This window comes from Poecilia latipinna, unplaced genomic scaffold, assembly GCF_001443285.1.
Source record: "Poecilia latipinna isolate Pla-1442-1.1 unplaced genomic scaffold, P_latipinna-1.0 Scaffold535, whole genome shotgun sequence".
NCBI classification, from domain to species: domain Eukaryota; kingdom Metazoa; phylum Chordata; class Actinopteri; order Cyprinodontiformes; family Poeciliidae; genus Poecilia; species Poecilia latipinna.
In genome coordinates, this window is record NW_015113151.1 from 138628 (window position 1) to 151947 (window position 13320).

The 13320-nt window shown below is 38.3% G+C and overlaps 1 protein-coding gene across 10 annotated transcripts in view; it reads left to right on the forward strand.

The window, feature by feature from the left end:
- Positions 1 to 13320, forward strand: part of adgrl3.1 (adhesion G protein-coupled receptor L3.1) — a 161497-nt gene that overhangs the window by 131877 nt on the left and 16300 nt on the right. For 6 of the 10 annotated variants that reach the window (XM_015040981.1, XM_015040986.1, XM_015040987.1 and 3 more), the window contains 5 exons: positions 1925 to 1991; positions 3083 to 3174; positions 8470 to 8638; positions 10885 to 11064; positions 12644 to 12737. In XM_015040981.1, coding sequence (XP_014896467.1) covers positions 1925 to 1991; positions 3083 to 3174; positions 8470 to 8638; positions 10885 to 11064; positions 12644 to 12737 — 602 coding nt within the window. The remainder of the gene's footprint in view (positions 1 to 1924; positions 1992 to 3082; positions 3175 to 8469; positions 8639 to 10884; positions 11065 to 12643; positions 12738 to 13320) is intronic. The other 4 variants (XM_015040985.1, XM_015040989.1, XM_015040990.1 and 1 more) reach the window with 1 other exon arrangement.

Sequence of the window (13320 nt, forward strand, 5' to 3'; positions counted from 1 at the left end):
GTCACCCCCCGCCAGGGAGGGCACGGCGACGCATTTGTCCCCCCCCCCCCCCCCCCCTCTCCCCCCCTTCCCTCCCCTCCTCCCCTGCTTGCTGCGATTTATGAGTGAAAATATTTTCGGATTGATGTGCTTCAGCATACAGCAGTATATCTTTTGCCAGCGCAGCTAACCTCAGTGTCAGAAATTGCAGGGTGTGTCGGTATTTTCATGCAGGTTTTGTGTTTGCGTGCAAATCTTACGTGTCCGTTTGCATGCCTCTGCTCTCCACTTTAACTTCAGAGCCATTCCCAGACTCTATAAATAGCCTTGCGAGGTCCACATCAGTAACTCAGTATTCAAATGAATTGAGTTGTGTCACATTTTAGCAGCTGCAGTATGTTGCGATGTCATATATCTGAGCCCTGAGGGGGAAGTAAAGGTTTATAAATCACAGGTACTCATCCCGTGCCATCTCCCCATCTGTGTGTGTGATGTATGTTTTAGGTGTGTGCGTCATCTATTTTCCTCCTACCTGTAGCACTTCTCTTATTTCTTTTATTTTCACCCACTTCCATTCTTTGTCATCCCATTTTTCAGCTGCTGTATGGCTACTTTGTGTCTTCTGTTCTCTCCCTGGTGACTGTGGCAGCGACTCTTTGTCAGTCTGCAGCCATCTGGGACAGGGGTTGATTTTGTTTTGTTGCTTACACTAGTAAAACAAACAGAATTTAAGCTCTGACATTTACAGTCCATTTTATTTGGGCTGGATATTTGATAGCAAAGTGTTGATGTTTACCAATTTAAAAAAAAGGAAACTTTTTTTTCTTTTTGCAATATGCTTATTCAAATTACTTGATTTCAATTACCTTATTAAAATTTGGTAGGTTCTAACTGTTCTGTTTTATGCTGACTTTAACTTTGGACACAAAAATTTTATTGGATTTACAAAAGGAGAAAAAAAAATCTATTAAAACCATGCTACCCCTAAGTAAAATAGCTAATGAACTTACAAAGGACCAGTATAATTTGGAATGTGTTGTTCCCTAAAAAATATGGACTTTTTAAAACAACTTTTAGTTATTATGGGTCTACTATTAAAATGTGCTTTATAATATGATGTATTTATGGGTGACACCAAAGCAGTAATGGAGGAAGCTTTTAAAGTCCAAATATATTTTCTTGACACTTTATTTCCCACATAAATATAAAAAAAAACTGCTAAAGATTACATAGTCCATTACTCAATCAGAAATGCCTGAATACACAGATTCAGGCTGAAAACCATCTTAATTTGATTGATTATGTATGGATGAAGTAATCTATCTAATGTTGGATTTTGGGAAGTTGCAGTAATGACATCAATGTGTGAGAACACATTGTGTTTTGTTCAATCAAGAGCTAAAAATTTAGAAAGACAAAGCTATGCTGTATTTATATATTTGTACAGTGCCCATATAGCAACACACGTCCTTGAACATTGAGGTTAAATAGGCCGAATGGTGACTGAGGACACTTTAACTCAAAGAGACACTTTAGTAACACACATACAAAACAGATGACTTTGTAAAAAAAATGTAAAATAATAAAAAAGAAAGATGAAGGCTACAGACTTTTGCACATGCAAAATTGTTTACAATAATTGGTGAACATGAGCTATTAACGTTGATATCATGAGTTCAAGCCCCGTTTTTTTTCCCCCATCATTTTGTTTACGCTCGTTAGCCTAAACAGAACATGTCCAGGATATCTACAACTCACTTGACTACCAAATATATCCACATTTTGAATATCTTTTCAGCCTTTAAAAATGGTCACTCTGCATTGATAAACGGACTCGATTAAAATGTTAGTCCTTTTATTACCTTCCAATATTTCTTTTTATGGCTCACGCATCTGTTTGCTGCTATGTTTCCCATGCATGACGTCTCTTTGTTCCTGCCTCCAGGTGCTGGCTCCGCCTGGATACATACTTCATTTGGAGCTTCATAGGACCCGCTACTCTCATCATCATGGTAAGATATCGAAGCATGCAAGCTTTAAACGGCACCGGGTTCACTTTGAGGGAGGCTGTGGCATACTGGTGCAGGAGCCAAGGGCTACATTAAGGTGTTTGTTAATCCAACACAAGGTTTGCCTGAGCTCCTCAGCAGTGTTAGAGTAAGCGGAGGGAACTTTGTGTCAACTTAATAATTCCCATTCACGGATTAGCTCTCACGGAGGCACACATTCCTACAAGCTGGAAATCTCTGGAGGGGACACAGAGCACAAATCACTGCACGTTACACAGATTATGATAATAACTCGGCAAAGTTAAGATGTTATTAGGCATTTACTTTTTCGTCTAGGAGATGTATTTTTTATTTTTTTTTCTCCTGACCCAACTGCTTGACTGTAATGCCAGTTGAACATGAGCTGCCAGATAGTTCCCAGCTCTCCCACAGGAACAACGCCGAATGAGTCTCAGCAGTCGGCAGACTGTTATGAGAGGAGACATTCCACTTGAATAACTTAAACAGAGACAGAGATAGAGTGAGGTGATCCAACACATAAAACACTGTATTTGATATAAACAGAATGAAACGATGGGACACATGTCCAGTTGCCCAGTCACCCTTTTTTTTTATTTTTTTTAGTCAGGTTAGAAATGTCAGACAGTCTCCCGCCGATCTAGTCAGAGCAGCAATAAGAGCAGAGCCCGGGTGAAAATGACACCGTTATGACCTGATCTGATTGGTGACAGCCTCCGAGACCCTGGCGCAACGGCGCAGGCAGTCATCGTTAAAGCAGCCCATCTACACATTAGCGGGCCAATCGAAAACACAGCATCTACGAGAATTGTGCTTCTATTGTTACAGTGATCATTAAGTGATGTAATGACTGCTGTATTATCCCTCAAGCTCCAGTTGCTGTATTTTTGAGCACACAAAGGTGGGTTGATTGTGTGCTGAAATTGTGTTCCCCAAGCCAATTACAGCTGGAAGGGAAATGAAATGATGTGCGCTGGTTTGGAGTTGTAAGTTGCTCCTTTGACATTGCGTCTTTTAATTAGTCTCGTCGCTGCGGAGGATCTTAACATGCTCGCCTGCATTTCTGTGTTTTGCAGCTGAATGTAATCTTCCTCGGCATCGCCCTTTATAAGATGTTCCATCATACGGCCATCCTCAAGCCAGACTCCGGGTGTCTGGACAACATCAAGTAAGTTTTTTTTTCCTGTTCGTACCAGTCTGCCTCTACACAGCAGGGCTTATGCTGAAAGCAGGGATGGATTATGCAGGGGTGGATAAATTTATGCTGAGAAAGGAGTTTGACATTTTGGGGAATAGACTTAGGGTGTGGCTGTTTGCTTGGCAAAGAGGTTTGATGCCGCTCTAGTGTTTGGTTTCATTTGGAATTAGAGTGGGGTTGGGTAATGAAAGGGTGGAGGTGAATGTGTAAGCAATTTATTATGTTTACGTCCGTTGAGTTATCTTGCCCACGCTAAAAAAGATAATGGAGCTCCAACTTAAAAAAAAAAAAAAAAGTATTAACTGGTCACAAGTAATTGAATTAAACTTAAAATAAGTTGAGTGAAATTAACTTGAGTTCTTGTGAACACTTAGCGCAAAAATATTTAAGTTTAATCACCTGTTCTCTTTGTAGCACATTGAAAAAAGACTATATATCGATTAAATTGTATTTCTTTTTGTTTCACTAAATAAAATTGGAACAAAAACATAATTTGCCCGTAGAATAACCTTATTAGTTTGATTACATTCTCTGTCTTTACTTCAATTACAGATTTTGAAATGAACTAATAAGGAAAACGACTGTCAAATCAGAAGTCCGACTGTTAAAAACCAGACTTCTGATTCATTTAATGCTGACTGTGTTAAACACTCATGTAGGACAGTAATATGTCAACTGTTTCTGTCTCTGAAAATTTTAAACGTATCATAGCAAATGCTTTCTCCCACACACAGAAATCAGGTGCTCTTCACAATATTAATAATTCATAATCTTTTGGCAGAAAGAAGACACAAAAGTATTCAGAATGCTTTTTTATTATTTTTTTTATTTATTTGTGTATTTCTTAAAGTGAAATTACAGTCAGCTGGATTCGGTATTGGCTGGGAAAAAAAAACAAAAAACTGAAAATCTGTCACTAACTTCCGACTGATGTTCTAAATCAAGTACAGTCCTTTCGTTCTTGGAAATATTCACGTAAAACAAAGTGTTGCGTGAACATGTCTTTACATTTGTGATGTAATGAAGCTCAGAACCACCTAAGCTGTGTTCAACAAATATTTAACAGGGAGAGTGTGAGGCTATGTTTGACAGCTTACCTGTCTGAGCGGAGGACAAACAGTGTGTCATTTACCATCAGGACCCTCACCAGGCTGTGTCTGCCGCTTAGGTGAAGACTAATTAATGAAGTTACAAGTGCTGGCCACCTGCATAATATGCACAGCACTCTCAGTAGCAGTCAGTAACCCTACGTGGCTGTAGACATTCAATAAAGTTAGAGGACATACTCCAGATAAGGGCTCTGAGCAGCAAACGTTCAGATTTAGCTTTTGTTAAATTAGACTGGTAACAAGTAATCGGCTACAAACGTGTCTATGTAAGTGCACTGGAGTTAAACCTTGTGAACTGTGCATTTTGCAGTAAAAGCACATGAACCGGAAAGGATACACAGTCATGTTGAAAAGAGACTCAAGGCTTTGATGCTGCAGAAATTTATAAAAGTCCTGTGGTTCCAAAACAAGCCACAATTCTCACCCTTCCACCACTGTGCTTTACAGCGGGTATAAGTTGCTTCTGCAGACATCTTGTCTTTGATTTCTACACCAAATGTGACTCTACAACTGATCGTCCATTTTATCTCGACTGTCCAAACTGTCTGAAGAATTTCCAATTTCTTGAAGAATTTCACAAGAAAATTGGATTAACTCTTGAAATAATGAAACTTTATCACATTTTGTGACAAAAGGGAATTCGTTTTGTTTTGTGGTTTTTTTTAAATGCTTTACTAAATAGCTTCTGGTTGACTGTTGTACATCTCAGATCAACGTTTTGTACCAAGTCTAAATGAAACATATTTTATATTTCCAGGAGTTTATTTTTTCCTTTACATTGCATAACTCATGTCGAGGGTTTTGTTTCTACAGAGGCTGTACCAACCTGTTATTCTGCAATTTCTTAATTCAAGTTCAAACTTCAATGTAATTCAACCTGGATTTTAGCTAGAAGCTAACAAGCCTGCCTGAGCTCTGGACAGATAATAATATAAATCACTAAATGACTTGTCTTTACTGACGTTCTCATTTGATTTTCCCTGTCAGTGAATTCTTTTATGAAATCTGTGTTATGTTAAACGCTTAGCAAAAAGTTATTGAAAACTATCTGCTTATCTTTGCGTGCAATACGGGTACAATGTGATAAATGACTAAGAAAAGAAATCAATTAATTTAAATTTTGTACTTTTGTGTTGTGTTTTTCCGTAGCCTGGTCTGTCTGTCATGGTGAAAACTGTCTAAACTGTGTGAAATCATCTTTCGCTTCATTATGTCATATCTTTTTTATATTATTTCAGTATTTATTACCCCCTTTTAATCACCGTCATAATTTCTGTTTTTTATTTCTTCTTTTTACCTTCAATTTATTTTTCTTCACTTTGTTTTCTTTGTCTCTTTAATCTCACGCCACCCTCAGTTATCTTTGTTGTGGATTGATTCTGGTAAGGCGTCTTTCTAGTGAGACATTTTGTTTTTGTTTTATTTGATTGAACAAACTATTCAAAATACCTTATAAACTTCATTTATTGACCGCCTTTTATTTATTAGGTTCTATTATACAAATATTTGACTTCATCTGATGAAATATGATGCCTTGCAAAAGTTTTCACATTTTGTCACAACTACAATTTTCAATAATTGTTCTTGGGATTTAACCTGGCAGAGTTGTGCAAAGAAATACAATACTGACTTAATTACATGGAGGGAAAATATGAAAAGTGTTACAATCATTTGTATTCAGTCCCCTTTATCTGAACATCCTTAAATAGTATCACCAAGAGCTTCAACATCTTGTTCTTTCAAGGGTCAAAGGGTTTCTTAGAGAACAGTATTTAACAACCATCTGGACTGCAAGATGTTAGAAAGAACTTTAGAATAACATAGCTTGTGAGTTATAAAGAAACATTTCACTAATCAGTGGTAATGTCTTTCTGCTTTGAGTTTATTGCAAACTTTGACCCCAGTCAGTGAGCAATCTAGCTAACTGATGTGAAAAAAAAAGAAAGAAAATAATTATTGCTTCCATCTCAACAAAACTGTTTCATTATAAAGGTTGCAAACAAAATAACTACGTGACGTAGGGAGTCTGAATCGGGTGTTGCTTCATTCATTCATATTAGTTCAATCAGTTATGTGCAATACTCGTATTGGACACAGTCAAATTGCAATAACCATTTGCAATAGCAAGTTCAGGCCTGACAAATAACTTCGTAAAGATGAAGGGACTTAATAAACCAGTCAAGTTTTACACTTAGATGTTTAAGGCAGGATTAGGTTGTAAAACTTTATTACACGCTTTGAAAATTATGCTTAGCACTTTTGAATCAGAAGATGGAAAGAGTATAAATCAGAGAAGTAGCCAAAAGCTGTCATAGGTGTAACACTGCATGAGTTGGCATTTATCCATAACTCAGTTGAGAGAATATGTTGACTAAAACACTATTTGCCCTGCAATCCACAAACCTTTCCTTTAGAGAAAAGTGGTAATTAGAAAGTCACTGATCATTCAAAGCTGCAAATTCTCCTACCTAAGATTTACCAAAAGCCATTTGGGAAACATAGAAGAAGGTCATCTGGTCACATGAAACCAAATGTAAACTTCTTGGCATGAAAGCTGGTATGTAGGGGAACACAAATTATCTCAAAAACATTCACCCTACTGTGAAATAACAGTAGTGGCAGCATTAAACTGTGAGGACTCTTTTTTTTTTTTTTTTTTTTCCAGCAGGGAGGCTGCTTACTGTTGATGGGAAGATGGATGGAAATAAACAGAGGAAAATCCGGAAATTAAATCTGTTATGAGACTCCAAAAAGTTGAGATGGAAGTTAATCTTGAAACAGAACAATGACCCTAAACATGGAGCCAGTGATACCATGCAACAGTTAAGATCAATGCATATAAATAGATTAAAATGTCCCAACATAAATCAAACTGAAAATCTGCGACAAGACAAAAAAATAAATAAAAAAAAATAAAAAATGATGTTCACATCCATCATTAGTTGATCTTATCTTTTTCCTCCCACTTCACAAGCATAATATACTAACTTTGTCTTGTTCTGTTTTACACCAGGTCCCAGTAAAATACAGGGGAGTGAATATTTTTGCAAGGCACTGTGTGTTAACAGTGTTGGCATGGGAATTTGGGGCAACGGCTATGAGAGAGAAACAGTAATTCAAGAGGGATTTGGAGGAAGAGGTGAAACGGTGGGATAAAAGAGAGAGATGAGTGCAGCCGTTATTGAAGAGGGTCATCAGGCGAGCTTTATTGGAGGTTCTGTCTCGCCTGAATGGTGCCACAGAGGGCAACATCGAATCAATCACCTCGGTCTCACTCACTTACTCTCCTCCTCTGTCTCCCTTCCTTCCTCATAGCTCTTCTAATATCTTCCTCCACATGTTGTCCCCCCTGCACCTCCACCCCCGCCGCTTCCCTTTGCCTCTATCCCTCGCATTAGAGGTGATCACTGCCCAGTCAGCCAATCAAATTAACAGTCATCTTCTCGGCTGCGGCGGACCCAAAAGTTTGACCTTTGGAGGGAAATGTCATTTGTAATGGCTGTAATGTCCCTCTACTTACTGCCCCGTGAAGCCAATCACATTCGCACAGACACAGACACACACTTATGCGAGCACCTGCCTGGATGTGCCTCGGCATGACCGCATTTCTATGACATTTGGCCTGTGACTCATTCGTTTGTAGCCTTTATTTAAAATAAAAGTTTACAGCCTTGGGAGCTCTTCTTTGGAAAGTGAACTGCGTCGAACAGGCAGAGCTCTGGACCCCATTAAAAGTAGTGTTCTTTAACCTTCTGACATGTATTCAGACTGGTGGAGTTTGGCTGCAACTCGCTGAAAGTACAGCGTAAAATACTTAGTGTTTTTGACAGCAGCGGTTGATGTAATCTGCCTTTTTACCCTCCTTCCCTCTCCTGAGATGATATCTAAACGAAGAAATCCACTCTGACTTGTAAGGGTGTAACTCTTTTAAGTTAAACTCCCACTGTTCCTCCATCCCTCTCCCACAGTGTCACGGCTCCCCGCGACCCCACTCTGACCCCCTCTCTCCTGATCCCACATGCATCAGCCTCAGCTGACTGGTTTTTCTGATGCAGAGAGCAGGCAAAGTTTTGCGAGTCTGAGTCTTAATCGTGAGGAGCACAACTACAGCTGATGGAGAATGGCTCATTCCCAATGTCTTCCCTTTCCTGTGCAGGTCGTGGGTGATCGGTGCCATCGCCCTGCTATGTCTGCTGGGCCTGACCTGGGCGTTCGGCCTTATGTACATCAACGAGAGCACCGTGATCATGGCCTACCTCTTTACCATTTTTAACTCCCTGCAGGGCATGTTCATCTTCATCTTCCACTGCATCCTTCAGAAGAAGGTGAGTTGGCGGGAGAGGGAATGTTTGACAGAAGTGAACATATATAGTGCAGTCGTGGCCAAAAGTTTTTACATTGAGAAACTCTTTTTTTTTTTTTTTTTTTTCATAAACTGCACTGCTTCAGTGTAGTGAAAATGTTCTGTCAGGAGTTTCTGTGCAGACATTCTATTGCAAATAGAAATAAGACCAAATGCAGACCTCTTCAAGGAACTTTATCACTATGTGTAACACATTATAGAGATTAATTACACACAGATGGATGTTTGAAAGCTTTGTTTCTGTAAATCATGATTATTTTTCCTCTTGCCGGTAATGAAAACATGACATTTAAAATCAAAATTCCACATCAGCCCATTAAAAAAAACACATTTAATTCAAAAATGTGAACTTAATGAAAAGTGAAATGTTATATTCAAAAGGTACCTTTCAATCTGACAAACTGACCTCGCCTATTTGAATTTATTGAATATGACTGTACAAAACTGAGTCCAGAGCAAAGAGACAAGACCAGATTTTATCAATATTTTTTTTATTTTTTTTTATTTTTTTGCTAAACATATCCAATTTAATTTTGTTTTTGTAAATAGAGTAAAGGTCTGAAGCTTTCAAGGATCTGTAAATAGTATCAAATATTCCAGTCAAGGTTTGGCAGTTTGATTATTTTCATGTTTTCATGGCAATCTCCTTCCAAGGTGAGGCAAATGCCATTGAAAATTCTGTTTTCTGTTTTACAAGTTGAATTAAGTTTTCATTACTAAGCTGATATTGTGTTTTAACGCAGCTAACGATGCTTGCTTTAAAATGAGAAACTAAAAAAAAAAATGTATTGAGAAATGAATCTAATTTATTAAAAGTTAGCTTAGAAAAAAAAGATTTAGAATGGATTCGTACCCAAAGATTCAGTGCGTTGATCCCTGAGCAACTTGATCAACTTTTACCTGATGACACGGTGCTTGGAAAACACACCGCCAAACTGCTCCTGGATCACCGGTCAACGTTTCTCCTGCTCTACGGAGAAATGTTTCCGTGTTCTCTAACCTGGAAATCTAGGAAACATTTGCATAAGCAGCTTAACACACAGAGCAAATTAGGTGTTTTTTTTGTTTGTTTTTTTTTTTTTTTGTTTTGTTTTTCAGGAACTTTAAAATTTGCAACTGAATTTTATCTGACAACATTTTTTTAACCAATTTAGAGTCAAATCAAGTCACAGTAAACACACACTGACTATTGACCATGACTTTACAGCACAAAGTCATAACCCAAAACCTTAAACTTTAGTCATAGAAAGACGTATCAAAATGCAGATATATATATATATATATATATATATATATATATATGTATATATAATTTTTTTTGATAATGCTTTGATGTCTGAGCTGCAGTTGTAACAGTTGCACACTGATTTTTTTTTCTATTTTACTTTGCTCAAATTAACTTCTATCTCTCCTTTTATCTTCAAAAGCGAACCTCCTTTATACTTTCAGTTTGAATGACCTAAAGGACTGTTGAAAGTTGTTAGCAGTTTTTTTTTTTTTTTTTGTTAAATTACATGCAACTTCTAGACAGAGCTAAGACATCAAGACATCACATTTTTATTCACGTACACTATATAGTTGTGTTTATGCATAAATATATATATCCACAAGCACATGTACACGTGATATGGGATCAGCTATCCAGAGAGAATGTCCTCAGAGCTGTGCTGAGGTTTTCTTTGGCCCCAGCCCAATTCAGTTTCTCCCAAGATGCATGGAGCAACTCGGCACGCAGCTGTTCAAACAGAGCATGTGGCAAGACACGTCTGCCAGTCCAACAAGCTTGTTAAAAATCAATTACGGCTTTATTTGTTCTAACTTGATTGGGATCTAAGTGCAGATGCTCTGTGTGTACAAATGCATCAAACGGCTCTCCAAGGAAAGTCTCCTTTTCGGTTGGATACGTGGCTTTATTTTTTATTTTTTTTTTTAGGGTTAGTGTTAGCAGAGAAAAGTTTATGAATTTAATCTTTTAATGTCTGCTTTTTATGGGTTGAACGTTTACTCAGGGAGTAGGAGTAAAAGAAGTGTTTATTTTACCCTACTTTGTCAGAAGAAAAAAAATTTTCCTCAATATATTATTAATATAATTAAGGGTGACCTCACCCTTAATTATATTGAGGAACATTTTACATACTTCAGTCAGTTTAATTATTTTTATTTTTTATTTTTTTCACTTTGCTGAATTCCCAATTCATTTGTGCTTAGGTGCGCAAAGAGTACGGCAAATGTCTGCGTACTCACTGCTGCAGCGGCAAGAGCGTGGAGACGTCCATCTCCTCCTCCAGTAAGACCACCACCTCACGGACCCCAGGCCGCTACTCCACAGGCTCACAGGTGAGCTTACCTGCCTGCACACCTGGACGCTACAGCACAGCAGACTCGCAGGTGAGGCGGGAGCGCGCCATGAGGGGTTTGGGTCTGTCGTTTTTCACTTTCAAATCGTCAAAAGAATGTCACTGCACAGAGCTCTGCAAAACTATTGATACCGCTTAAACTTTCTCACCTCTCATGACGTTTCATACACAAACTTCAGTTTATTTTAATGCTATTTTATGTGACAGACTAGAACAAAAGAGTGGAGAGTTGCAAAGTGGAAGATTTTTCTTTTTCCTTCTCCCCAAAGTTAACACTTTTTACAACCAGATTGTTGGCTCTACCGGAATTGAAAACTGTTATGTGGCGACTGACAGCTTTGCCTCCAGGAATACCGTCATTTCCCTTCCCATCAGTATCCCCCACCACATGGTGCTGCCACCACCATGTGTCTTGGTTGGAATGTTGTGTTCAGGGTATTATTTATTCTTACAATGTTCTTTCAATGTGTTCTTGCCACGTTTCAATCAAAGCCAGATTTTTTTAAGTGTATGGAGAAAAATACTGGCAGCAGATTTTCCCTCCTGAACTGTGGATCTGTGCAGATCCTGCAGACTTAACATAGGTCTCTTTGCCACTTCTCTGATTTCTGTTTTCCTTTTGGAACTGGCAGTTTAGGTGGACAGCCATGTCTTTGTACTTTATGTGAATTTGCGCAACATGCTTTTATTGATGATGGATTAAACTGTCCTCTGAGATAGCCAACACTTGAGATATTGTTTTATAACCTGGCCTACTTTAAATTGTCCACAGTGTTATGTTTGGCTTGAATGTTGTGTTCCTTGGTCTTTATTATTCTGTTTGTTCACTGATGTTGCAAGAAAAGCTTTAAAGGCCTTCACAGGATTTATGCAGAGGTTACTTTATACACATGTGGATCTTATTAACAATTAGTTGTACTTGATTTTTATCTTGGGCTGTCAGACAACAAGAACCTAAATTCAAATAATTCACTATACTTTTGCTATTTCTAAATGTTCTTCTTCTTTTTTTTTTTTTTTTACTTAGCGTTTTCCTTCCACTATCCCAATTATGCACTTACTTTGGGTTCTTGTGCCATTTAAAATCCCAAAACACATTTAAAATTTGTTGTGGTAAAGTCATAAAAGCAGGAGATCTTAGAAGATCTGTGAATAGTTTTGCCAAACACTGTGCATCTTAACGTAATTCATTCTAACAGCTGATTTTGAATGGGAATTTTCTTTTGGCTTGAAAGTGAGATAACCCAAACCCCACCCAACATGGACATTGTTGCTGACATTCAGGTTTACAGAGTGAAAACAAGACTGATGCATGACTTTTTGTCCCTTTCTTGTTGGTTCTTGCTTTGTTTTTTTTGTTTTTTTGTTTTTTTCTTTACTGCCTCTCCTGCCCTTGTTTTGCACATCATATTCCACTTTTCTCACCCGATTTCTTCCCCTTTCTGTCATCCTTTCTTTCCTCCCTTCACTCGGCCCCGTCCCCCTCACTCGCTCCCTCCCTCTGTCACAATTGCTTTCTGTTTTTTCGCTCTTGCCTTTGCCCCGTGCCCCGCCGCCCTCACCCCGGTCCCCCAACACTTTCTCTCTCCCTTCGTTTCTCCCACGTGTAGAGTCGCATCAGACGGATGTGGAACGACACTGTGAGGAAACAGGAGTCCTCCTTCATCACTGGAGACATCAACAGCTCCGCCACGCTCAACAGAGGTAACCACGGGATACCTACCATTTGCTTCCACATCACTGTCACTACATCTACTTTACTAATAGCAGGGGGGTTGGAGGCTGCATACGCTGTCATTTAGCAAAGTGGTGGGAGTCCAAACTTCTGATTATTGTATTCTTGAAGCGAAGATGATGAAGAGAATAAGGTGTAAATATCACTTCCTGTTTTTAATGCAGCTTCTGTGGGTGGTTTGCAGGAAGAAAAGAAAAAGGGGCAGCCTCCTGTCAAAAATAGAACACCAGCCAATTTGCAACCCTTTAGAGTGGCAAGCTAGTACTGCAGGGAGTTGGGGGGGAGGGGGTATCTGCATCGAAAAGGACGATGTGCGGTAAAGCAATATTGAAAAAAAAAAGTTTGTGTGTGTTTCTTGCTATTGGTTGTCTCTTGATAACTAAATGTTCAGTGCCCTACAGAAGTCTTAATTTCTGAATTAATGTGATAGACCAACACAAAATAATGTATAATTATGAAGTACAGGAAAAAAAAAAAAAAAAAAAAATATATAAATATATATATATATTTATAAATATATATATAAAAATATAAATTTTTAATTTGGGGAGG